General features: G+C 53.0%; 1 protein-coding gene across 1 annotated transcript in view; it reads left to right on the forward strand.

Moving 5' to 3' along the window:
- BMP7 (bone morphogenetic protein 7) overlaps positions 1 to 27,025 on the forward strand; it is a 90,505-nt gene that overhangs the window by 56,730 nt on the left and 6,750 nt on the right. The window contains exons 3-4 of the mRNA XM_081257177.1: positions 4,875 to 5,023; positions 22,052 to 22,249. Of these exons, the coding sequence (XP_081113303.1) occupies positions 4,875 to 5,023; positions 22,052 to 22,249 (347 nt within the window). The remainder of the gene's footprint in view (positions 1 to 4,874; positions 5,024 to 22,051; positions 22,250 to 27,025) is intronic.

Genomic DNA, 27,025 nt, shown 5'->3' on the forward strand with positions numbered 1-27,025 from the left:
AAAAATACGGTATAAAACCATCTGGGTGTGGGGAAAGGCCTTTTATTTCAATTTGTTAGTGCATATTGGGTGACTCAAATTTCCTATTTCCTTTTTTTTTTTAACCAATCTTAGCGTATTGTATTTTCCCAGAAATTTGCATACTACACATCCTGTTTTATGACACCTTTTTACTTAATACCATGTTTCCCTCTTGTCAAGAAGTATGGATTTATATGGTCCTTTGACACAGCTGTGTAGCGCTTGGATACGCCCTCTGTTTTTACCCGTCGCTCTGAGTAGATGGTTTGTTTTTGGTTTTTCTGTTCTAAACAGTGTGACTGTTGTTTGGGTTCTATCTCTGTGGTGAACAAACCACCTACAATGCAGTGACTAAAACAACAATCATTTAATTGCTCAGGAATTTGGGCAGGGCTCAGCTGGGCAGTTTTTCTACTCTTGGTAGCGTCTGCTGCAGTCCCTGATGAAGCTGAGAGCTCGGCTGGGGCTGGAGCACCCTGGACGGCATGTCTGCTGAGGGCTGGCTTGGCTTGTCTCTCTCTCCCCTCACAGACCCCCTCCTCTGCAGCCTGTGCCCCTTCCCCTTCCATGTCATCTCTCCCGCAGAAGAGTCAGAGTTGCCGGTGCAGTGGGCAGCAGAAGCAGATCTGCTAAGCCTCTTCCGTCTTCCTCCTGGACATGGCAGGGCCTCCCTGCCACTGAGTCCACAACAAGTCAGGTGGTCAGCGCAGATGTCAGAGGTGGAGCAGACCTCTCTGATTTATGAGACAGCTGCATGTGGGGAGGGAGAGGAGGAATTGTTGACGGCCATATTTGCAGAAAATCTCCCGACTGCGAACATTCGGAGACACTTGTCTGATGAGTGTTGGCGTCCAAGGTGAACGTTGTTTGAATGGATATGTGGTCAGTTGTTCCATGGATCTTGGGCAGTCATGTAATGGCTGGGACCAAGATAGATAAAGTTCCCATCCCAGAATTTCCTACCGTCCATCAGGGAGTGTACACCAGCACTTACATGACTTGTAGTAACTATAGCGATGCTCCAGGAGCCTTGGGAGTTTGTCACTAGGCTAGTCTTCAGTCGGCTTCCCCAGCTGCTGAAGAAGAGAGCATTCTCTCCATTTTACAGAGGAGGAAAGTGAGGCTCTGGAATGAGCTAGCTTGCCCTACTTGCCTTCTCTATTCCCTGCTACCTGGACGTCATCCCCCCTCTAGTATTTTCTCTACTCCACACAATGTTGTGACAATAACACGCATCGTGCAGCATTGAACAACTTCCTGGGTCTCTTGTCCCTTGGCCAGAGGGTGAGTTAAGGAGGTGATGGGGTTTAAGTACCAAGTCCTCAGGTCACGCTTCCGGCGCTGTATCCTGGCTCTGTCACTTAGAAGGTTTATCCATGTGGGCAGTGGGCTTCCCCTCTCTGAACCTCACTTCCCTCATCTATAAAATGGGAACAATAACCTGACTGTTGGAGATCAGGGAGCTGGTGCATGGAAAGTACCTAGAGTCTTAGCAGTGGGAAAGGGGAAGGAGTGCATTTAGGCTCCCCGGGGCTCCCACCCTAAGCCGTTCTGCCTCTGCTGTCAGCTGGGCTCGTCAGGGAGGCCAGTATGTTCATGGTAAATAGAAACATCACAAAGCGCTTGTTGGTTCCTCCCAGCTGTAAGAACCATTGTGTTCGAATAAGATGCTGGAGGTGGCAGCGAGACACTCCCACTTTCCCAGCCGTCCGTCTGGATGCGGCTGCGGGGTAATTGCTCCCTTGTCCCGTTCACGCGGCCAACCTGGGGCTGGGCTTTCCGTCTCAAAGCAGAGTCTGTGTTAGCATCTCACTCCTCCCGCCTCGACAGGGCTTTCCTGTCCCGATGCCTTCCACGAAGGTTCGGCTCTTCCCAGCAAGCCTGGAACGAACTGCAAACTAGGGCTCAGGAGAGGGAGTCCACACACGCACGCATGTTGATTCACGATGAGTCAACGCTTGCCTGTAACATCTGGCCCTCGGTGTCCCGGCTGTAATAAGAGAACGTGTAGTACCGTTTGGCAAGGCGTTCACTGTTCAAAGGCCCAATTCCAGTCCCTAAGTTGCTATTCATTGTTTTACTGTCCATCAGGGCCTATCCAGATATCTGGTCACATTTTCTGGCAAGTAATTTTCCAGTGAAGTTGCCACCCAGGTCTGTGACTTCTGTGCTGTGGTGTAGAGGCTTCCTACCGGGGCCCTGGGAGCCTGAGCGAGTGAGGGAATTGTTTTGATTCGGAGTGGTGCTTCTTCTCTCATCTGTTAATTATCAAGAGCAGCGAACTGGTTCGTTGACAGTCTTGGAAATCTCCATAGCCAGGAAAGCCATCAAGGCAGATTGGAGATGAAGACAGTGGAAATTCTTGTTTGGAAGTTTAAAATCTGTGTGGACGTCCCCCCAAGTCAGTTCTGAAACTACCTCTGAAAAGGCACTGGGAAGAATTAGAAGTAAACGGGTCATGAAAGATTGTCTCGTTATTTTAATTCAGTTTGGCCATGAAAGTCAAACACTGTCCTCAAAATATTCTGTGGCTCTAAAAAGACGTCCTTGCCCCTCTGATCTCTCTGTATTACAGAGGCAGCAGGTGTCCTACAGTCACAAGGGACTGCGGTTTGGCTGGTCAAGAGACAATGCGCTGTCTTGTAGTGTGGCTCCGTTCTGCTGGCCGTAAGATCAGAAGTCGTATCTCGTTCCCATGCGTGGCATAAAGTAATTCAGCATTTTCTGAATTGGGTTCTGGCGATTACTGAGTATCCCTTAAAAAGTGGGATTTTGGGGGGCGTGAGGTGGGGATAACCCCTGTTTCCATCTTGTGGTCCTGGTGATGTTGTCCATCACCGTGGAGTGCCCAGCCCTCCCGTGGCCAAGGGTGGGGCAGGGGCTTGACGAGGCCAACTCGATCCTCCGCCCTCAGACTTTTGGATGGAGAGAGTCAAAGAGGGAAACACAGCTCAAATTCATTCCCTGACTCCCAGAAACTGTGCCTTGATGAGACAGCCCTCCACCCTCACACCTGTCTTGGCTCCTGTCTGCTTCTGAGCCTGGTTCACCAACCTGTGTAGACTTCTCTGAGTGACCTGTTCATCTCCCAGTGCATTTCCCCTGGGTTCCGAGTGAAAGTAAATTTGAGACACTGGGTAACATTACCAATTTGTTTTCTGCATGCATGCTTTCTCTGAGTCTTATACATTTTAATATGCTTGGTAAATGTCTAATGTGTTATGATGCAACAGAGACCTCACAAACTTGGAGGTCTGCAGACCACACAGGAAAGATGAAGAGGGTGACCAGCACTAGTTTTTAGGAGAGAGAGCGGGGGATGGGGTCAATAGGGAGACTGTGCCTCATCTCAAGGAGCGGGTATCTGCCACTCGCTTCGGCCGAGGGCTTAGTGAGTTATATACAATGGGTTTAATGCGCCAAAGGCTCTGAAATGATGACAGCTACACTTGAGCAAGGCAACGTCCCGAAGACCTTCTCTTCTTGTAAGGTTGCAAGCCTCACAGGGGGCCCGGTGGGGTTCCAGTCCCGCCTCAGCTGCGTGCTAGCAGTGTCACCCTGCGCAAACAGCTTTGCCTTTCTGAGCCTCAGTTCTGAGACCTGCACAGTGGTACAGTTAATGTTACCCACCTCAGACAGTTATTGTAGGAACTCAGTGACGCGATCTGGGGAGGCGGTTCAACCCAGGGCTTGGCAGGTGGTAAGCGCTCAATCAGTAGTTGGTACATCTGATAAGGTGTGAGCAGAGAAAATTCACCTCAATTCCCAGGAAAATTAGATGCCTCCAGGTACCATAGAGACTGTCAGTACCCTGGGGCAGGACCTGGTTGGGTGCTGGTCATCATTGTACCCACAGCCTGGTACAGTGTAGGAGCTCAAGTGTCCTCACTGACTATCGAAGGACTCAAAATATTTAAACTTTGAATCCTTATCATTAAAAGTGCAAAAGAGACATTAAGATATCTTACATACTAGAATTCTACTACCTAGGAATGTAAAAATCCAGCCAGCCAGCCATCTGTCCATCCATCTTCCATCCATCCATCCATCCATCAACCTTCCATCCATCTTCCATCCATCCATCCATCCATATTCTATCTATCCATCCATTCATCCATCTTCCATCCATTCATCCTCCATCCACTACAAGGTCAATTGTGGTTTTACCCATTTTGCTACTACAAATCTGAGGAAGAGAGAATTAAAAGACTCCCTCTATTAATGATGTCAGTCTGCATGGGGGTCCACCTCCTAAGACTTGCTGGGTCATGAAGAAGTCGCATAGTGTGGAAATGAGGAGCGTCTGCACTGGTGCTCAGCTGCCTGGGCTCAAACCCCCAGGCTAGCAACTTCCTGGCTAAATGGCCTTGGGCATGTCATGGTTTTACCATGGGTTCATCGGAGATGATAGTGTTGTGAGAACTGAACGAGAATGTGCGTACCACACTGGGGATGGCGCCTGGCAAGTGGTGACTAAGCCACCGAAAGGGGACTTCTGTTTCCTGACACTTCCGGCGTCATGGGGGCTGTGTACTTGCTGCCTTCCTGTACTCTGTCTCGTTGGCGTCCCCCCTAATGGGTCTGAAGGGCGCATCTGTCTCGAAGCAGCTCCCTGTCTCCTGCATGTATCTCTTTACACCTCTTCTGCACTCCGTCTCCCCACCACGGCTGCTACCTGGGGGTCTCCATGGCTGGATCTTGGTCTGATGAACCCACTTTGGGGGGACTGGCAGACCTCCTGCCAGCTCCCCTGCCTCACAAGGTCCTCCTGTCCATCAGTGGCTGGCTGGCTGACGGGGGGACCGAACCATGACCTGCTGACCCGGAGCCTGCGTCTCTCTCCTCTCTTGCAGGGAGTCGGACCTGTTTCTGCTCGACAGCCGCACCCTCTGGGCCTCGGAGGAGGGCTGGCTGGTGTTCGACATCACAGCCACCAGCAACCACTGGGTGGTCAACCCACGGCACAACCTGGGCCTGCAGCTCTCGGTGGAGACTCTGGATGGTAAGCCCCCGCCACCACCCCAGCTCGTGCTGGTGTGGCCCGCAGCCGTGGACCCGAGGAGGATCTCGACAGTCCAAGTGCTGGTCTCCATCAGGACCAGGCTTCCCCTGCCCCCTCCCCCATCAGTACTTACTGTCCAGCTTTTTCTTTTCTTTTTTTTTTTTTTTTTTTGCAGTACGCGGGCCTCTCACTCTTGTGGCCTCTCCCGTTGCGGAGCACAGGCTCCGGACGCGCAGGCTCAGCGGCCATGGCTCACAGGCCCAGCTGCTCCGTGGCATGTGGGATCTTCCCAGACCGGGGCACGAACCCGTGTCCCCTGCATCGGCAGGCGGACTCTCAACCACTGCGCCACCAGGGAAGCCCACTGTCCAGCTTTTTGATCCAAAATGAAAGCAGTCCCTACCCCTTTTGCATAAGATGATTACACAGTTGGCCAGAGCTGGGTTGGGTGAGGCCTCGTTGCTCACAGCAGCATGGGTGGCCTCCCCCTGTTTGAAATGCAGACTCTCTGGCCCATCCCAGGCCTGCGGCATCAGAACCTGCACTTAGCTGAGCTTCCGGTGATGCCCGAACATAGAACGTGCTGATGCAGGCTCCTCAAACTCAGGGCACAGGACATTCTGGGGTGTCCTGGGCATTGTTGGATGTTTAACAGTATCCCCGGCCTCTACTCACTAGATAGATGGATAACCTCTTCCACTTGTGACACCTCCAGATGTTGCCAAGTGTCCCATGCGGGGCACAGTTACCCCAGTTAAGGACCACCGCACTGGACCACCGCACTGATACGAGGCATTAACCCTCTTCCAAGAGACTGAATGTGGTGCTGAGTCCCATATACTTGGAGAATGCGCTGTCTGCCCGCCCTCCCCCAGCCCCTCCCCCAGCCCCTCCCCCGCACCCCACGCCCATGCCATCTTTTCTTTTTTTTTTTTTTTTTTTTTTTGCGGTACGCGGGCCTCTCACTGTTGTGGCCTCTCCCGCTGCGGAGCACAGGCTCCGGACGCGCAGGCTCAGCGGCCATGGCTCACGGGCCCAGCCGCTCCGCGGCATGTGGGATCTTCCCAGACCGGGGCACGAACCCGTGTCCCCTGCATCGGCAGGCGGACTCTCAACCACTGCGCCACCAGGGCAGCCCCCATCTTTTCTGAGAAGGGCAGACAGGAAAGCAGGTGTGGGACTAGGGTGGGTCCGGCTGTGCCGATTTCTCCTTCCCCAAAGCGTATTTCTTATTAAGTGGGGATGCCTTTAGGGTGGGTCACTTCTTCCTTCCACCAGTTTACAAAAGAATTATTTTAGAATAGGTAATACATGTGCCTGGCTCAAAATTCAAAAGTTACAGCCGTGTGCAACAGTGAGTAGTTTCCCTCTGACCTCCTTCCTCCAGCTGCTGAGTTCCACCTCCCAGCGGCAGCTATCTCCACGTTATTGGGTGTCTTTCTGTTCAGAGATGCCTTCTGGGTATCTAAGCAATTACATATAGATTCTGCTTTCCTTTTTTTTTTTTTCCTCCCACAAATACTATCATAGTATATACAGTGTTCTTCGCTTTGCTTTTTTCACCGGACAACGTATCTCGGAGGTTGGTCTTTTTTCCACTGTTAAAGAGCTTCCTTAGTCTTTAGAGGCTGTTGTGGTTTCGTGTACATGTGGAGTGGATGCAGCTCTGCTGCTCACTCACTGTGTGACTTTTTGGACAACTTCGCTAACGTCCCAGAGCCTCCACTCCTCATCTCCAACCCTTGGGTAATAAGAGAGCCTGGGTTATTGGGTTGTTCTGAGAATGAGTGAGTTAATACAGGAAGAGTTTTAAAAATAATGCCCTAAGGTACAAAGGAATTCCCTGGGACTCTTGTGAAAATGCAGATTCTGTTTCAGCAGGTCTGGGATGGATGGGAGGCTGTGGTCCAAACAGCCCCCAAGTGATGCAGAGGCTGCTGCTCCCTGGACAGTGCTTTGAGTAGTGAGGGCTGAGAACAGGACCCGGCTCATAATACACATGCCCTAAATGAGAGGAGGAGTTGTTGTCGTTGTTGTCGTTTTACTACCACCAAGAGTAACTCATCCAGTCCACCCGGGATGGACATCGAGGGTTTTTCCATCTTCCGCTCCCATAAACAGGGCTGCAGTGGAGAACCTCAGCGCACGTGTCCTTGGACACTTGAGTAGGTGTAGGTCTAGGAACAATTCCTGAAAGTGGCATGTCTGTAGTTTTTTTTTTTTTAATATTTTATTTATTTGTTTAGGCAGCACACAGGATCTTTTAGGTGCGGCATGCAGGCTCTTCGTTATGGCACGTGTGTGGGATCTAATTCCCTGACCAGGGATCGAACCCGGGCCCCCTGCTTTGGGAGCATGGAGTCTTACCCACTGGACCCCCAGGGAAGTCCCTGTTGGTAGTTTTGATCGGTATTGCCAATTTACCCTCCGGAGGGGTCTTTCCATTTGTGCCCCCACTGGCAATGCATGAAGGCACCCGTGTCCCCTTCTTTGTTGGGACAACCTCTCCAATGTACCTGTCTTTGCTAATCTGATAGGTGATGCGTGGGATCTTGTAGTTTTGCTTTGCTTTTCTCTCCTCTGTGCGAGGCTGAGCCCTTTCTCAAATACGCCGTTTGCAGTTTCCTCCCTGGGAACCTCTGTCTCCTCTGCCCATTGTTCACATAGGGTGTCGGTCTTTTTCTGCTTTATATTTTAGGGACATTTTGCCCTTTGTGATTTGAGCTGCAAATATTGTTCAGCTTTTAGTTCTTCTTTTTACTGTGGTTAATGCTGGGTTTGGCCAAGTGGATTTGGAAAACGTAAATAAATTTTATAATTTTTTCCCCGGAATTATCCGCCTAAGGTCACGTGCTGTGTGGGAGGGGGCCACAGAGTTTAGGACCACACTTGTCTTCTTTCCAGTCTGGTCTTCTTTCTACTGATGGCCTCCCCCAGGCTCCCCACCCCTGCAAACCTTCCGCTTTCCATGCCCCTGACACTTTATAGTGGGGTCCTAGAAGATGCTGGAGTCTCCCCTTGCTCTATACTGGGTTGGCAAACTATGCACAGTGGACCAAATTCAGCCTCCGGACTGTTTTGGGGTGCCTGTGAGCTAAGGATAGTTTTCAAAATTTTAAATGGCTAAGAAAAATTTTAAAAAGAGGAATATTTTGTGATACATAGAATTATAGGAAATTCACATTTTGGTGTCCATAAATAAAGTTTTATTAGTACACAGTCACACTTACTGGTTTATGTATCACCTGGTCCTGCTTTTGTGCCGCAGCAGCAGAGTTGAGTAGTTGTAACAGAGACGCTATGGCCCACAAAGCTGAAAATATTATTTTCAGAAGTACTATTTATAGAAGGAGTTTGCAACCCCCGCTCTATACCAGAATTTCTCAAACTGTGTTCCGTGAAGAGTCATGATCAGTTAAGTGCAAGAAATGCTAGGTTGGATAAACTAAACAGGATTCACTGCAGGACTTATCAGAGCCTTTATTTTGCTGATGTCCACTGTGAATCTCCTGATAGGGTATACAGCATAGAAGAATTCCAAACTTATTTGGCGATAGAATCATTCAACTCTTGTTTGTCCTTAAAAGCCCCTGTGGAACATAGTGGAGATGAGGCACAAATGAGGCTAAGGGAGACTTGATTGACCTCTTCAGAGTGACCATTTCCCTGAACTTGTGGGTATTGGCTTGACCTGCCAACTTGATCCAATGGGTCATGTGCTCCTTTATCCTTCCTGCCCTTCTGGCTCAGGGTGGCACAGGTTTGGTTTTTCTCTTAAGTGACACTCAACCCAGGCCTGCCATCCCCTTTCTCCCCCACAGTCAGGGTCTTTGTCCCCCTTTTGCCTCTAGCGTCTGCTCCCCCCAACCTGTGGCTGAGGCTCAGTGTTTATTGACGTGGCACAGCCTGATGGTTACATGGGCTTGGGCTCAGGAGCTGGCCAGACTCCCCAGGTTCAAGTCCCAGCTCTGCTGTTTCTAGCCACATGACGCAGGGTGAGTCACTTAATGTCCCTCATCTGGAAAATGGGGTGAATAATAGTTTCCACCTCCCAGGGTGGTTGCAAAGGATTAGATGAGCTCATGCGAGTGAAGAGCTTAATTGCTTAACATGTGGTAGCTGCTAAGCACAAAGTAAGTACTTTCTGCCATTGTCTCGTGTGATCCTCACCATTACCAGCGGGGTAGATGCTATCATTAACATCCCCGAGGGACAGGTGACGAAGCTGGGGCCCCTGAGAGGTGCTGAGGCCTGGGGATCCCTCTCCACCCGGGGGGAGCGTAGCCTAGTGGCCGCAAGATGCTGCCTAGAGCCAGGGTAAGGATTAGACGCCATGCCCTGACTTGATGCCCTATCTCCTCCCCTCCTAAATGGGGCCCTGGGGGCTGGGCATGGATGCTGCCGCCCTGAGACCCGGCTTGTCCAGGTGCTGTGCACGCTGACGCAACAAGTTTCGTCTGGTTGCTTGGGTCAGGGAAGGACCACCCACCCAGACCGACAGGGAGGAGGAAAGTAGTCAATGGCCAACTGGGCGTATGAGTTTTTGCATCTTTTGGGGGATGAGATAAGAAGCAAGTGAACCCAGCATTTCTGAGACCACAGGCTCCTGCCTGGGAAATCGTTTCCCTCCATGGTGTTTCTCCCACGTGTTGTCCATCACAGTCCCCCTGGGTGGCACACTGAGCATACAGATTCCCGGGCTCCACCCCCAGACCCACTGATGGCGATTCCCCAAGGATGGGCCCAAGAATCTGCCTTTTCTCACAGGCTCCTTCTAACTTGGGGTCCGGCCCAGTGATAACACTCTGCCCCATGTTTTGGGGTACCCTGTTTATAAGATGGTGCCCGGGCTGGCCAACTCCATTCAGGTCTAAACCTGGGTCAGAACCTTTTCACATTGGATGCCTACACAGGTGAAAGACCAGCAGGGCCTGCTGGGGAGTCCATGGATTCTGGGGTGCATTTGATGGGCAGGCTGATGCACACGTACTGTGTGCCAGCCCTGCGTTGCCTGTAGGGGCAGCCTGGCCCCTGCCCTGGGACCACCTACTAGCATTATCATAAACTCCGACAGCACCTGGAGAAGACAGGGTTTCAGGGCGTGGCACCCGTGCCCAGCTCCCAGTGCCCCGTCTGGGAGGGGAGGGGATGGGGCACTGAGTCAGGGTACAGCATCTTGCAGCCACTGGGCACCTGCCAGAATATGCAGCCAGGTCACCTCCGGGGCCTCAGTTTCCCCACCCATACAATGGGCATGTTGATGATAGTAATTCAGACCAGCTTGCTAAGTGAGGCACAGACGTCAGAGACCCTCTTTCCTGCTGTTTGGTGCGGCGTGAGGTGAGCCCCGGCTCACCGGGTCTCACGTGCTGCCTGAGACCACCCAGGAAGCGCGTGTCTGTTCCCTCTTCCTCCAGCTGCGGCCCTCCTGTTGGTCACCCCTCAGAGTGGAGCAGGGCGGCACAGCTGAGGCCTCCGCCAGCCAGCGAGCCTGTGTGGGGAGAAGCCCGTAAACTCCCCGGGCACCTGGGGCTCGTCAGGAGCCCAGTAGGGAGGCTCGTCTCATCTCCGAGGACAGGACGCCGCGGGAAGGAGGGCTGGCGTCTGCTGTCTTTCCTTGTACAGAGGACAAGAGGAGAGGCAGCCCCTCCACCTCCCAAGCCACACGGGCTGCGCCCCCCTGAACCCCCAGATCAGTGGGAGAGGGAAGAGGCACCTGAGCAGAGGGGACCTGACACTAGTGTGGAGGGCTCGCCAGCTGGCAAGGGGGCTGCGTAGGCGGTGCTGGGAGAGCTGCACCCTCGCTGCTGGCCAGGCTCCGTGCTCAATTCCGGTCCGGGACCAGAGTGGGGACATTCTGGCGGCTCCTGCACCGACTCCAGTGCCCGGTAGCTTGATGCTCCGCGGGGAGGCCTCGTGTGATCTGGGACGGCTGGTCCAGCCTCCTGATGCCTTGTCCCTTCATCTGTTCCTCGGGCATAATTATGGCTGGGAGGAAGAAAAGAGTGAATTCATGTAAAAATGCTGAGCCCTGGGCCGGCACCCTGTCCACACTCGTGAGTGTTAGATATTGTTATTGCTGTTATCGATGTGTTTAATTCTCACAATGACCCTGCCCAGGTAGCACGTTTGTGATGGCCAGCATCTTACAGGTGAGGAGACAGAGGCCGAGAAGGCCCAGCAACTTGACTAAAGTCACTCTGCTCCCAGGGTAGACCTGGACTTCGCTGCAGGTTCTCAGTCCAGACTTGCTCGTTGCTGGAAAGCCTTTTGAGGCATGGGGTCACCAGCGGCCACACCTTGAGGGGCAGTGCGTAATTAACAGGCCCCTGCTGGGTGCACGGCTGGGCCACCCAAACAGAGAGCCTGGGACCCTATAGCATCCCGGTTTCTGCCTGGCTCTTCTCTCCACGTCCCCTTTCCTGGGAAGAGAGTTTGAAAAAGGACCCGGAAGACAGTGGGCTTCCCACAGGGCTAACTGGAGGAGCCAGCGTCACAGAAGTGGCCAGGGGGTCCTCCCTGCATTCAAAAATGTTAAAACTTGGTTTATGACCATCTTGGTATAACGATGAATATAATCCTGGCTGGATAAAAAATGAAAACATTTTCTCCAACACTAAAAAGTTCATGTATTTTCTTCTGATTTTAAGAGACGTTATAACGTTTTCCCAGGCCACTAAAAGTGCTGTGGGTCTGGCCGCGGTGCCTGACAGATCCCAGCCTGCAGAGCAATGCTGAGCCCTCCCAGCCCCAGCACCTGGTGGTCAGAACCGGTTTCCTACAGTCAAGAGCCTTTTGCCCATGTTGAAAGCACATTTATTCACTCAACAAACATTTGTGTGGAGCTATGATGGACCCAGGACTGTTGCAGGCACCGGGGCTACAGCTTGGATAGGACGAGGCTTTTGCTCACATTCTCATAGGAGGAGGCAGACGGTGAAGGGACCATATGCTGAAGGTCAGGGACGAGACCGTGAAGACAAGTTCTGAGATTCCAAGGACGGCTCCGGAGGGCTTCCCGCACACGGTGTTCTGGTGCCGCTGCCCGTCCCAAAGCGGCGGGGAGGGGAAGACTGCTTTGGGCTGGAGACTCCATCGTCTTTGCAGATACAGAAGCACCTAGTCCTTTGTTCCCAAGGCGAGGACTCCAACATCTTGTCCTCGTTGAGAGGGTCCTCCTCCTCTCCCTTGTCCACAGGAGAAATCACTTGACGGCTCAGGAGGCCCGTGGTGTCCATCAGCCCTGGCTCTCCGATCCAAGAAGACGACCCAGGGGGCCTCAGTTCCCCCCTCACACTCCCTCGCTGGGGGCCCCCAGCGGCTGCTCGACATCCCCGGAGCTCCAAGACCAGGAGGGCCCCTTCCTCTCCCTCCAGAAGGGCTCACACAGGCACATCCTGGACGTCTGCATGCAAAGAGGGCCTCGGGCTTCTCTCTGGGGCCCGCGAGAGCGCGTATCCCTGTTCTTGATCATCCCAGATGGGATCAAATGGGATTGTGAGGCATTTAAAGGATTGAGGGCGTATGCCGTGCAAGTGTGATGCTGGTGGCGGCAGCTGAAGACGGGACCCGGGAGCGAGCCTTCGCCCATGGAGGCTGCGGAGACTAAGCCCCATAAAGCCGAGGTCGGTGAGCGATCCCGCCCACGGCGCAGCTGGCTCCCAGGTGCCTTCGCCCTCGCAATTGCTTCACACCCTGTTCGTCCAGAAGCTGAAGCAAGAGAGCGAAGAAGAGGCCTTGGTGACCCAGAGGCTGGGATGGGACCTTCCAGGGCCGGTGGGCAGTGGCGGCTGCGGTGGCCTTGGGTAACTGGGCCAGGCGGATGTCACAAGTATTAACTGCGTTCTCACTTGTCACTCAGGCCTTGGTCCATCAGGAGAAGTGGCTGGAATTAATGCGTTTTGCCCAGTTAAGGAGGAACATTCTTATGCTGTGGGCCTCCTAGGGATATCCGATGGCTCTAGCCCTGGAAAACAGAGAAACCACAAGAAAACCAAGATGCCACCCTCCCTGTGGGCGAGTTACATCCCTCCTTCCCTAAGAGGCCCCATTTGTGCTCCCTGCCTGCTCCGGGGCTCTTCTGGACTGGGCATGCTCTTTCTGCCTGGGCCACCCAGGCCTGCCAGTGGTGGCCTGATGCACTGGCTCGACCCTGTCCTCAGCTCAACTTCCCAGAGTCCTGTATCCACACCCCTGCCCACCTGGTTCGCCTCTGGGAAGGACCTCCCCTCAGAGCCTCGGTGGATCCTTCCTACCCCATAGGCTGCCCACATCCATGCCTGGGCAATCTCTCCTTTCTGCATTTCCATCCACCTTCCCTCAGCAAAGCTTTGGGGGTCAAGTTCGTAGCCTCAAGCCAGCTTTCCCCGTCTGTAAATGTGGGGCCAGTAGTCCTGCCCGAGAGCAGTGCAGGGGGTGGGCTTTGCACAGTGCCTGTTACAGAGCACACACTCAATAATCTTCGCTGTGAACTAACAATGGGCAGAACCCTCTCTGCAAGGAATACTTTCACTGGCAAATAATAGACAGTAAAGGCATCTTATCTCATTGGGACATTTTATGGTTTTCTTTACAAGTCTAGAATTCAGTGGATCTGGGGTTGGTTAGAGCAGAGGTCAGCAAACTCTTTCTCTAAAGTGCCAGACAGTAAATGTTTTAGCTTTGCGGGTCCACACAGAAACCTGTATGGGAACGTCTGTCATGATGTTCATGCTTACACACACTGGAAGCAGCCCGGGTGTCCTTCAGCAGGTGACTGGGTCACCAGACTTTGTGCATCCACACTGTGGACCGTGAAACATGCAGCACTGCGAGTGAATCTCAAAGACACGCGGGTTGAAATAAGCCGACGAAAAAGAGTGCGTCCATGTATATGAAATGTCTAGAAAATGCAAAGCTGTAGGGATTAGAACAGTTCAGTCGTTGAGAGTCTGGGAGTCGGGGAGGGGGTGACTGAGAAAACAGGGTTTCTCCCCCTCGGCACTGTTGGCGTGCTGTGCGTGTGTGTTGGGACGGGGTGCGTCCTGTGCACTGTAGGATGTTTAGCAGCATCTCTGGCCTCCACTCGCTTGATGGCAGAGGCACCCCTGCCCCAAGTTGTGAAAACCAAAAATGTCTCCAGACGTTGCCAACGTCCCCTGGGTGGGGGCGGGCTCACCCCTGGTTGGATGCACTGAGGTAAAGCAGCCCGAGGGAGTTCTTTGGGATGCAGGAGCTGCTCTGTATCCTGAGAGAAGTGGTGCTAACATGAACCTATACACGCATCAAAACGGACAGATCTGGATACCAAATAAAAGTCAATTTTACTAGACGTTAATTTGAAAACTAAAATTTAAGAAAAGCCAGGGCTTCCCTGGTGGCGCAGTGGTTGAGAGTCTGCCTGCCGATGCAGGGGACACAGGTTCATGCCCCGGTCTGGGAAGATCCCACATGCCACGGAGCGGCTGGGCCCGTGAGCCATGGCCGCTGAGCCTGCGCGTCCGGAGCCTGTGCTCCGCAACGGGAGAGGCCACAGCAGTGAGAGGCCCGCGTACCGCAAAAAAAAAAAAAAAAAGCCAAAAAACAGGAACAGAAGCAAAACACTCACTCTGCTAGAGGCGAGCCATGAATCCTAAGGATGAAGAAATCAGCAGAGTTGTTACCTACTTGTTGGGTGGGCCGGAGACCCCATCATGGTTACTACAGTATAGCCAAGTCAGTGACCATCATAGGCCAGGAAAGGCTTTCTATCCTGACTTAAGGAGCACCTCTTGGCAGGTAAAATACAGATGCACGCTTAAATTTGAATTTCAGATAAACAACAAATAATTGCTTAATATAAGTGTGTCCCACGTATTGCAAACGTTATTCATTTATCTGAAATTCAAACTTAACTGGGCATCCTGTATTTTTATTTGCAAAATCGGATAATCCCATCCTTGGGCAAATCTTCAGGTTTTTTTTTAACCTATTAATCCTTGTCTAGAATAGAAATCTTTTTCGAAGATACAGACCTATGTTAAAATATTACGTGTATCTTTTCTTGCTGCCTAGATTAATGAATTCACCCACCTCAGTCCCTCTGCCTAGTACGTTTGGCCTGGCTCCCTATTCAGTGTGGCTTGCTCTGGAGGTTCAAATACAAATAATCAAAACAAATACTTGCAAGTGCTAAGTGAAGCCTTTATATTGTAACAGCATAAAATGAAAAGGAATTCCTCTCTCAGCTAACCCACACATCCTCTCCCCCAGTGTAACCTTTCTCTGCCCTTTGTGGGAGTATTAAGACAGAAATAAACTTTATGTAGATACATATCCACATAGGTTGGTATATGCCTCAAATTTCTTTTCTCCCATGTGGAATCACACTGTATCATGTTCTGCTCCTCACTTGGCAGCCCTTCCTCCTGTCGGTCCCACGAGAGCCTGGACCTGTCTTGTCCCCGTGGTAACCCCCAGGGCGCAGAGCTTTGCTGGGCTCGGGGCATGTGAGCCAGGAATATTTGTAAGTAGATGAGTGAATTATTTAGGTGGCTGGTTGGTATTTCATGCCTGTGCCCCCTCATTTAATTATCCTGTCTTAATAAAGCACCACATTGTCTGTGGGTTGCGCAGCGAAAAACTTGACCACGGTAACTTATCTTTGCATGTCTGTGCTGCCTGGCTTACTTTAGGAAGGGTTTATGTAACACCTGGCTCTCGACCTGGGACGTTTTGCCTCCCAGGGACACTTGGCAAGGTCGGGAAACATTTTGGGGATGCATTTTTGGGAGCAGCCAGGGATGCTGCTGCACAGCCTACAGTGCCCACCACGGCACCCCAGAGGATCATCAGTCCAAACGCCCGGTGCCAGGTGGAGAGGCCGGCTGTGTTTGCGATCGCCTGCTTGGTGAACGTGCTTTGGGCCCCATCTTAGACTCTCACCTGTGCAGGGACGGTGGGTGAAGGGGACCATCCCTGCCCTGAGTTGCTGAGCTTTTGGAGGAAGACAACGTGTGTGCAGGGCCCCGAGAGGCCACCCTGAGCGTTACGGGGGTCCAGAGGAGGACGTGGTGGGAGGGGGCTGGTTTCTGGACCTCCACGCGGCTTCCTCTCTCCCCACCCTATCTGTTTGCCACACACCAGCCCCAGTGGTCCTCTCATCACAGAACTCTGGCCACGTCCCTCTGCCAGACCTAGAACATGATCCGAGGCCCCGCACGACCCGGCCCCTGACCGGTCCCCCCTTGCCCCTGAGCGCATCTCCCTCTCTGGTCAGCTCCTGGGGGCTGTCATCCTGTTCGCTGCTGTACCCGCACCTGGCACGGTGCCTGGCACACAGAGGGGGCTTCATGAATCGTTGTTGACTGAACTGCTAAATGAATAAACAAGTTGTTTGTTCAAGCCTGGGACGGAAGAGGGTGAGGCAAAGGGATTTCCAGATGCGAGGCCCCTCTGCGGCCGCAAGAGACGAGATCAACATGTGTTCCATTGACGAGGAAAGATGCCCACAGTACATTGCCCCCAACCCAGGTTTATGTGAATCAGCAGGGACACACATCCCAGTTATGAGGAATTGCACACGTGTTTCCGTGTGTCTCTACGTGCGTGACGGGACGGGTGTGTGACCCGCACAGGACCCTGTACTCGGACCCCGTGCTTGGTTTGATGCTCTGCTGACTCCGTCTTGCGATTTTTAATAACATTAGGTCAAGAGGTCCTGCATTTCCACTTTGCGCCAGGACCCGCAGATTCTGCAGCCAGTCCCGGTGCCCGGGGATGGCTGGGAGGTCAGTCCATCTTCTAGAACCCCAAATGGGCTGTGAGCAGCAGGGCCCACTTTCTTCTCTGCACTTTGCTCCGGTTGCAGACACCAGGCGGAGTTTTTATAACCCTCCCACCCCAAGAGGAAGCCGGGGGCACGAACTCAGGTCAGTGTCCTTCATTCCACGTTCTTCCAAATGACCGTGGTCGCATAGTTGACCTTTCAAGGAATACCAGGGAGGTGAAGACCAGCCTGGGAGAAAGCTGTCTCCTCTCCACCTCCAGGTGGCTCTTTGAGATGTGGTCCTGGGCCAGGGGAGCCTCCGAGTTAACATGCAGCTCCCACCCTGTGTTGGGGAACCTTGACCCCTTTTTAGCACATGGGGCAGCCCAGGACACACTGGTGTGAAGCTGAGAACTCAGACTTTGGCTTCCAGCAGAACAGGGTTCGAATACTGGTTCCACCGCTGACCCGCTGCAAGGCCTTTATCGCGGGAGCCTTGTTCCTCTTTGAAAAGTGACATCATGATGTCTGCCCCATGGGGCCGCGGAGAGGGTTGGCCGGGCTGTGAGCTCTCGGTCCACTGTTGGCACAGGAGATGTTTGTTCATTTAGTAAATGGTCATCAGGAGCCCAAGAGTGCTGGGCGCTATGACGGACATCCTTATACTGTTTATTAACAAACACTATCCCCCGGGGTGTGGTTGATGGGTCATTCCTACTCCTGTTTTTTTTGTAATTTATGTACTTCAAAAGTTAAGATATAATTCACATACATGGAATTCACCATCTTAAAGTGTACCATCTAGTGCTTTTTTTTTTTTTTTTGCAGTACGTGGGCCTCTCACTGTTGTGGCCTCTCCCATTGCGGAGCACAGGCTCCAGACACGCAGGCTCAGCGGCCATGGCTCACGGGCCCAGCCGCTCCGCAGCATGTGGGATCTTCCCGGACCGGGGCACAAACCCGTGTCCCCTGCATCGGCAGGTGGACTCTCAACCACTGCGCCACCAGGGAAGCCCCCGTCTAGTGCTTTTTAGTACATTCGCCTTGTTGTGCAGCCATCCCGCTATCCGATGCCAGAATATTTCCATCATCCCCAGAAGAGACTTCCTAGCCATTAGCACTCACCCCATTCCCTTCCTTCTCCTGGGCCCTGGCAATTACTAATCTACTTTCTGTTTCTATGGATTTACCTATTCTGGAAATCATACAACATGGGATGTTTTGTGACTGGTTTCTTTCACGTAGCATAATGTTTTCAAAGTTCATACGTGTTGTAACATGGATCCATACTTCATGTCTTTTTATGGAGAATAATATTCCATTGTATGGATACATCATGTTTTGTTTATCCAATCATTAGCTAATGGTCACTTGGGTTGTTTCCACGTTCTGGCTATTATGAATAATGCTGCTGTGAACACTCGTGAACCTATGTTTTTAGTTCTCTTGGGTATGTACTTAGGGATGGAATTGCTGGGTCGAATGAGAGCTCTCCATTTAACTCTTTGAGGAATTGCCAAACTGTTTTCCAAAATATCTGTGGCATTTTTATAACCCCATCAACAGTGTAATAGGGTTCCACTCTCTCCACATCCTCACCAATACTTGTCTTTTGTCTGCCTTTATTTTAGCCATTTTAGTGGGAGCGAAGTGATATTTCACTATAGTTTTCCATATCCCTGTTTTTTGTTGAAGGTGAATGTCTGCTGTGGTGACAGTCAGTTTTACCTTGAAATCTTTCACCTTTTCTCATACTTGGTGATAGAAGGGGAATGATCCATACCTACCCTGTGAGTGCCTGCTCTCTACCAGGCCCAAGATGGCTTGCTACCCTGTTCCCCAGTTCTCCAGCCTCTAAAAAAGGGGCAAGGACAACACTAAAATGTCAACTCGGACTGAACAATCAAAGGGGTTTATTCGTTTGGCTGGCTGGGGCAAGAATTCAGCTTCAGGAATGGTGTGGTCCAGTGGCTCAGTGATACCACCAGAGGTCACGTGTCTGTTTGTCTCTCTGCTCTTCCTTCCAGCAGGTCAGCTCCATGTGGAAATGTGGTCTACTCGTGGTTGCCAGATGGTAGCTGTTTCTGGGACTCTCTCCATCCCTCCTCCCTCAATCCTGTCCAGGGAAAGAGAGGGCTGCTCTGGACTTGGAAACTTCCAGGATACCTGTGCTCCATTCATTGACTAAATTGGGTCATGTGCCCGTTCCTGAACCAGTCGCTGTAGCTGGAGGGTTGGTTGCCACGTATAAGACCGCAGGTCCTGCCCTCTGTGGCCAGGCTGGAGTCACTCTAAGGCACAGCTGCCTAAATAAAAATTGGGTTGGGTAGGAAGAAAAAGAGGGCATGGGTGAGACAAATGGCATCATCCCTATTTCACAGATGAGGAAATGGAGGCCCCAGCACGTGACTTCCCCTCTCTCAGCCCACACAGGCTGGTCGGCGGCAGATGTGGGTTTCAACCCCTGAAGACCCTCTTCTTTCCTTTCTGACTGCCCATTTCTCAGCTGAGGCTGTGCGTCCCTGGATGTGGCTGTCCTGACAGTGGCCAGAGCAAGCCAGACACCCTCCCTCAGATGCACAGCGACTGCCCGCAGTGCTTGGATTTACTGGATCTGGAACAGCATCAGGTTTTCAGGGAGGCATTTTTATTTTGCCCTAAAAGCCTTCCAGGGGGGACACAATTCCTAAGGGCTCAGCTTTAATGGTTTCTTTTATAGAATCATTCAAATTATAGATGGGTGAACTCGAGGAAACCCCGCTAAAGAATGCAGGAAAGCCGGCATTAAAAGGGACTAAGGTAAAGAAAGTAGTGGTGAGTGGAAGAGCTCGCTCTTTTAAACATTTGTTGTTAAAACAACCAGAGTGACCCCCTGATGCTGATCTGGTCCTTGGGAAGCTGGGTTCGGGACATCTGGCCTGTCTGGAGGGCTTCAGGTGAAGCTGATTCCAGATGTGGATGGGCCCAGGGCCTTCAGAAGCACTGCTTTCGCTGACCTCTGACTCTTCTCACCCAGCTTGCAGGCACCATATTTGTTGTGGTTAAGCAGCCTCACCTGGGTTCAGATTCAGCTTCCTTGCTTCCAAGCTGGGTGTCCTTGGGCAAAGTTATTCAGCCTCTCTGAGCTGTTTTGTCATGAGTGAGATGGGCTTTCTTTGTCCTCTTGCTTCACCTTCCTTTGGAATACTTATCACCACCAGATGTGATGCTAAGTATATACTGGCCAATGGTCTCATCGTTGCCGGAGCTGGTAGCCTGTTCTAGGCCCCCGTCACACTCGACCTGCCCACAGAGCACAGGACGCTATGACTGCTTCATCCGCCTTCTCCCCCAGAACCCAGAGCCCCATATCCTCTCGGCATCCCCCTTCCTCCTGCTCAAGCTTCTTCCAGAACCTTCCCCGCCGGGCACTTGTGCACAGCCTCTGCTGCATTCCCCAGATCTCTCAGGTGGAGACAGGGCATCTGGGCTCAGTCCTCACGCTGCTTGTCCAGCTACACACTCTCCCTGGGGTGCATGCGTCCAGTCTCCACTCCGGCCTGGACCGCTGCCCTTAGCTGGTGGTTAGTGAGCACTTCCGGCGTGCAGAGCTCTGCTGGGAGGAGCATCTGTGTGTTGAGTGGCAGAGGTGGGGCGTGAACCCAGGAAGGCGGGCCCTGGACCAGAGCGCGTCTTGGCTCCTAGGCTGTCTCTCCCCCTGGATCAGGAGCCAGGCCCGGGCTGGGATGTCCTGCTGTCCCCTGCCCGTTTTCCTCGTGCGTCCGGTGGGGATTTCAGACAGGAGCTGCTCAGTCACTGTCTTGTCCTCTTCCCTCCACTTCCCAGGTCTTCTCCCCACCCCTACCCCCCGCCTGGGTTTCCCCACCTCCTGAAGGGTACATGGGGCCTCCCTGTACATTTTTATCACAAGTTCCTGTGAATCCGTAGTTATTCCAAAACAAGACAGTGAAAATAAAATAAATTCTAAAGATGGACTTAAAAACGAACGATCGAGGGTCTGAGGGTTTCCGGCCGCCTCTGCCCTCACTGGCCCCCGTCCAGTCCCTGTCACGTCTTCCTGCGCTCTTCCGTCGCCTCTGCCCGGACTCGCACTTCCAGCCTCGCCCCCTGCAGTTCCGTCTCCAGCAGTGGCCTGGGTTGGTCTTTTACAAACAATTCCAGCTGCCCACTCCTCAGCCGAACACCCTGTGGTTTCCACTTCATGCAGACAGGGTGTGTGTCCTGGGACTTAAAGCAGCAGAGCTTTATTCGGTCACAGTCAGGAGGCTGCAAGTCCAAAACCAAGGTGTCCTGGGCCACACTCCTTCCAAAGGCGCCAGGGAAGAGTCCTTCCTGGCCTCTTCCAGCTTCTGGTGGCCGTCGGTGTCCCTTGGGCTCTGTCTTCACACGGCTGCCGTGTGTGTGTGTGTGTGTGTGTGTGTGTGCATCTCCGTGTCTTCACGTGACCTTCTAAGGACACCCGTCATTGGATTAGGAACCACCTTAATCCAGTATGATCTTAACTAATTACATCTACAAAGATGCTATTTTCAAATAAGGTCACATCCTGAGGTTCTGGGTGGACATGAACTTGCGGGCGTAAACAGAATGAAGGTAAAGGGCTTGCTGATGCCCCCAGGACCCCGCGTTGCTTCTGCCCCCTGCTGTGCCCACCACTTTTCCCCTGAACTCCCCCGGCCCTCTCACCCTTAGTCTCTGCTCCAAGAGGAGGCCAGTTTTCTCACTGCCCCCCGCCACCTCCGGGCCTTTGCCTTTGCAGTGCCCCCTTCCCTGACATCCATGTGGCTCCCTCCCTCGCTGTTACCCACCTCTCTGCTCAAGAGGTCCCTCCGCGAAGAAGGTGGCAGTCACTGGGGCTGCTTGTGACTGTTCCCACCTCCCTGGGCACCAAGCGGGACTGACCCCACCCTTTGAATATAGGTGGATCACATGACCTGATTTGGCCAATGAGGTGCGAGTGGAACTTCCACCCGCTGGAGTCCTTCTGCAGACCTCAGCGTCCTACCCCTCCCCTGCTCCGTTTGTCTCCACACACGTATCACCACGGGCTCCCTGCCCTGCGTGTTTCCTGGCCGCCTTCCCCACCAGTGGGCGCACCCAGGGGCCAGGGAGTTTTCTCTCTGTGGTTCCCACTGTGTTCCAAACTCCTAAAGCAACCTGGCGTAGGGTCAGAGCTGAGGCCACACTTGCGATGGACGAGGGTTGGGCGCGCGGATGGATCGTGAGCCTCGTCTGTGCGGCCCTTCCCACTAATCGCCTCTCCTGTAACCGCTCCTCTGTGCATTTGACTCCTTCCTGTCTAGGGCAGAGCATCAACCCCAAGTTGGCAGGCCTGATCGGGCGGCAGGGGCCCCAGAACAAGCAGCCCTTCATGGTGGCCTTCTTCAAGGCCACCGAGGTCCACCTCCGCAGCACCCGTTCCACGGGGGGCAAGCAGCGCAGCCAGAACCGCTCCAAGACACCCAAGAACCAGGAAGCCCTGCGGGTGGCCAACGTCGCAGGTACGCCTCGGGGCGGGAGGGTTAACACATGAACACCCGCTCCCACCCCGAGGAGCCCACAGGGGGCCCCCAGTGGGACCCCAGCTGGGGTGGGACTCAGAATCCACGCATGTGCTTGACAGATGGTTCTGGAACCAAGGCAGCAGGAAGCACAACCCACAGAATCCCTTCCTCCCCAGAGCTCACCATCTTCAGGGTATAAATTGTGTCATAAATTCATTTCGAAATGCAAGTAGCAAAACATGAGTATAACAGGATGCCAATCATGTAAATTTCTAAGCGGACAAAACAATAGCTACAGATAAATGGAGGGAAGACTTCACACCAGCCTCCGGAGGGAGGGAGGCTGCTGCCCGGGGAGTGGGGAGGAGGAAAAGGGCGGAGTTTGCTGCGTCTTTAATTTTATTTCTTCTAGTGAAAAGCATTTGAAACTCATGGCACATTTTAACACCTGTTGAATATGGCTGGTACGATTTTCCCGTGGAGCCGTCCCGGCTCTGGGCTCATCGTGAGCTGGGAGAGGCCTGGGGCTGGTCGGAGGAAGCGTGGAAGGGGGACATGGGGGTGTGTAGAAGGGAGATGGCGAGGTGGGAAAGGGGCCGCCACCCACAAATTCACTTATATTGTCAATGGCTTCTCCTGCCTTACCTGGACAGTTTTGAAATTTCTGTTCATTTTCCTTTTCGAGGAAAAAGAAAATTACAGTTACTGTGGTCGGTGACGTTTTCAAGAGCCGGGCATCCTGCTGGGTGGATTCTAGTGGGTACGTGTGGCTTCAGAGTTTGTGTGCAGAGATTTTGAATCTAAAAGAATCTTTAGATTCTTTTCTGGCAGGTGCATCCATTCTTTTTTAGGCTGCTGCTCAAAGGGAATCTGTGATCCCCCAAATTAAAACCCAACTGAATCTCTTCATTTGTATGAGGAGCCTCCTCTGCGCTGGGCTCTTGGCGGCTGGGATTCACCAGTGAAAGCCCAGCTGTGGTGCAGAGATGATTCAGGATGGGCAGGAGGCTGCCATCATCCACAGCCACACTGACACCAGGCCTGGGAGTTGGAACGTGGTGACGAGGGACTCTTGAGGGCGTGGTTCAGAGAAGGGCGTGGTTCAGAGAAGACTTGCCAGCTGAGAGCTCCGAGGCGAGCTGGTGCCCCAGGGGCCAGGCCGGGTGGGCTGGAGGCCAGCGCTGCAGGCAGTGGTACCTGCAGGTGGAGGGAGTTTTCATGGCAGCTCTGGGAGGGAGGGTGGAGGGGGGCAGGCCATGTGGCTGGGCTGGGGAGTGAGCACAGTCAAGTGTCCTCTCGGGAGCCACATCTTGAGTTTGAATTTCATCCAAAGCAAATTTGGAAGCCTTTGCGGAGTTTCCAGCTATGATTCGGGGTGGGGTTGATAAGAAGCTCATGCTGGCTGCTCTGAGGATGGTGGGGAGCAGGGTGGGGCACTCAGGGAGGGTTGGAATAGGAAGATTTGTGAGAGGCTTTTCTCTATCCATCAGGCAGGAAGAGCTAGCAAACGTCATCCCCGCAGAGACTCCCGGGGCTCGGAGGTCTGTCAGGTGTGACGGTCTAACCGAGGTAGTGAAAGGGAGGGACTGGTCTCAGAATCTTAAAATTAGACACTCAGCTTCCCCCACTGCATCCTCACCAGACCCCCATCAGTCTCCACTTACGTAACCCCACAGGACAGAGCTCTCACTATCTCACGTGGCAGCTGTTCTACCTTGCCTGGGATCTACTTCCTTGCTCTGGATTTCTACTTCCTGGCCCTGTTGGAAGTTCACCTAAACCCTGCCTGGAAGTTTAATTTTAAAAGAATACCAAAGCCTGGGCCCCACTGCAGGCTTAGTAAACCGGAATCTCTGAGTGTGTGTTTGTACACACATGCCCGGTTGAAGTGCTTTGCCTCCTGTGATGAGCTGGGAATCCTGCTGCAGGGCCACACGAGTAGAATCCTCTCTCCCGTGGCAGCCCTTGTGTGCTGCAGAGACACGTCCTGCAGTCAGCCCCACCCCTCAAAGGCCTTCAACTGCTCTTCAGAACGTGCGGTTTGGGGTGAGAAACTGGGTCCCTCGCCTCCCTTCCACTTGCTTCTCATCCACGACTGGACCCAACTCCCTAGCCATTAGCCATTTTCACCCGATGACCCATGGGGGTGGGAGCTGAGTCCCAGCACCGGTTGTGACTTGTCAGCTGCTCTGGCTGGGCTTGTGGAGGTGAATGAGCAGCAGCCTCTCCACTTCTGCCTGCCTGCCTGCTGCGGCCTGGGATGGGTGGGCAGGGCAGGAGGGACAGGGGGCCTAGGATTCTACTTCTTGAGCATCTCTTTTCTCCCCTTTCCTCGTCTTTCTGCTAATAAGAGGTCAGAGTGAAATAGGCGTTCCAACCACTTCTTCCTGGAGCAGCCACATTCCAAGGAGGCCTGAAGGACCCAGGTGTCTGAGGTCCCTGATGGCAGGGCCAGGGCCCACCCCATGCTGATATGCCCACAACTAGCTTCATGAGCTGCTCTTGCCCGTGGTCTGTTGGGCCTTGGGCTTCAACATGAAGCCGCGTATCATTGCTTTGTTTGCAGACAGGGTTGGGAAAAGTGGCAGTAAGGTCCCTACTCGCCCTTTCTCTGCTCATGGCAGACATTGCTAATCAATCCTGGCACATTCTTCTCACTGAGCCCACACAGAGCTTCAGATCCTTCTTTGCTCAGGGCAACAAACAGCCAGCAGTGTTGGCCCTCCACGCACAGCTTCTTTGCCCCATCCCTGGCCTAGGCTAACGTGCTCAGACCTTTGTCTTGTTCAGGTTGCTTCACACAACATCACTGGGCTGAGAGCTGCTCCCCTCCTCTCCCCTCTACCTTCTGCTTCCCTACAGGGAAGGAGGGGAAGAAGCCTTGTGGGGTTGCCGCCTGGGGCCACAGACATGGCCACAGCCGTGGAGGCCTTCCTGGATTTCCGCTCAGTGTCTGTGCCTTCCCTATGGCACAGTGAATGGTCCAGGAGGTTCCTGGGCTCGCCTCTGATGGTTCCCTTGACCTTGACCTTCGTATATCAGTGACCACCTGGCCCTCCAGCAGCCCTACTATCCCTGCAGCTGGTTTTCTCTATCTCAAGGCCCTCAGGCTAGGTCCCAAAGTGGGGAAGGGGGTGCCCAGGACTCCGCATTCCTGCTCCACCCTCCCTAACCTCCCCACCCCCCAGCCGTGGAGCTCAATCCAGCGAAGCAGACCTCCCCACTCCACGCTGCCAGCCGCTGACCCCAGCGCTGCCTCCTCATTCCTGGAAGGCTCTAGTGCCTGCTGCCCGTCCCTCTGCCAACCGCCACTCCTGTCCTGGTCCTTGCCGACATCCTAACCCTCCTCTCCATCCCGCTCCGTCCTCATCCTGGAATCTCCTCCCTTGGATTCCTCCCTGGCCCGCCCTCTCACTTCCTTTGGTTCTTACAGGAACATCACTTCCTCGGAAGGCCTCGGTTAGCGCCCATGGCACAGACCCCTCAGCCCGCCCTTCCTGTCCCCCTCTCCTCCCTTGGTTCCTCCACGTGCTCATCTAGATGGAATGTCATTGGCATTTCCTCATTTGGTCATTATCTGCCTCTCTCGCTGGAAGATAAGCCCCTCAGCGGCAGGGCTTTGTTTTGTTCACACTTGTAGCTCCACTGCCCAAAACAGCATCTGCAAACCTGTAGACATGAACAATTTGTATGAATGAATGAATGAATGACATACCAGGCACCAAGGTAATGAGGGCCCGAGATACCCGAAGGTGGGTGCTCCCTCCCCCCGAGTCTGTGCCCCCCTCACTGAGATCCTCTCACTGGTTCTGAGTGTCTCCTAGGAGCCAGGATCCCTCCTAGAAAGACACATGCAATTCTGTCATAATCAATTGTGTCCTTTCCTCATTGGTTTGTACATTTTAAAAAATTGCTGTTCTGAACTCTAGATATAAAGATACATGTACAATTGCGGATATTCAAAAAAGCTGATAGGAAGCCCCTGGGAAGTTTTTGGCGGAGGAGGGACAGGTCGTGGTTAAGAAAAAGAAATGAATCCCTCTAGCTTCTGGGTTCAGGGAAGGTTGTGCAGTAGCAGCTGTGTGTGTGTGTGTGTGCGTGTGTGTGTGTGTGTGTGTCAGAGAGAGACAGGGACAGAGAGAGACATAGACACAAAGAGAGAGATAGAGAAACAGACTTCTACATGTTTACAAGGGCTCAATTCCTAACCCAAAGTTCCTACAAACTTTACATACTTCTGGAAAACCCCAGTGCATCATTTTCGTTCCTCAGAGAAACCTCAGTATTGTGCTTTCCTGGAAGGTCAGGGGGACTTGACTGTTGGCCCTCTCATTTCTTCTCGATGGTGGGGCTTTGTCCCAGGCCCTGTCCGTGTCTCCTTCTGCCTGCTCCACGGGGCTGAGCATCGTGAGGCGGGCGGGCCTCACAAGGTGAGGTTGAGTGGAAGCAGCCCCTCTGAGCAGGCTCTTGCAGCCAGTGTGTGGGATGTGGATGGAGATGGACTCCCACACGGAATCCACGCAGATGTCAGCATCCAAACAAGAGAAAACAGTGTCCACAGAAGGATCCAGAGAGAGCTGAGAGCTAAGACTGCGTAAGAGAGACGGGGGCATTGGTACCTCCCTTACAGAGGTCGTTTGCTGGGGATGGAAATGAGTTTTGAGGCTACAGGTGCTTGAACGGCTTCTGTGTCAGGAAGGTCACCCTCCAGCTTTCAGAGTTTGCTTGGGATCACACCACTGTCTTAGACTGAGGAAACTCTAATCTGTGTGT

Source organism: Mesoplodon bidens (assembly GCF_964165515.1).
Source record: "Mesoplodon bidens genome assembly, chromosome: 15".
Lineage (NCBI taxonomy): Eukaryota > Metazoa > Chordata > Mammalia > Artiodactyla > Ziphiidae > Mesoplodon > Mesoplodon bidens.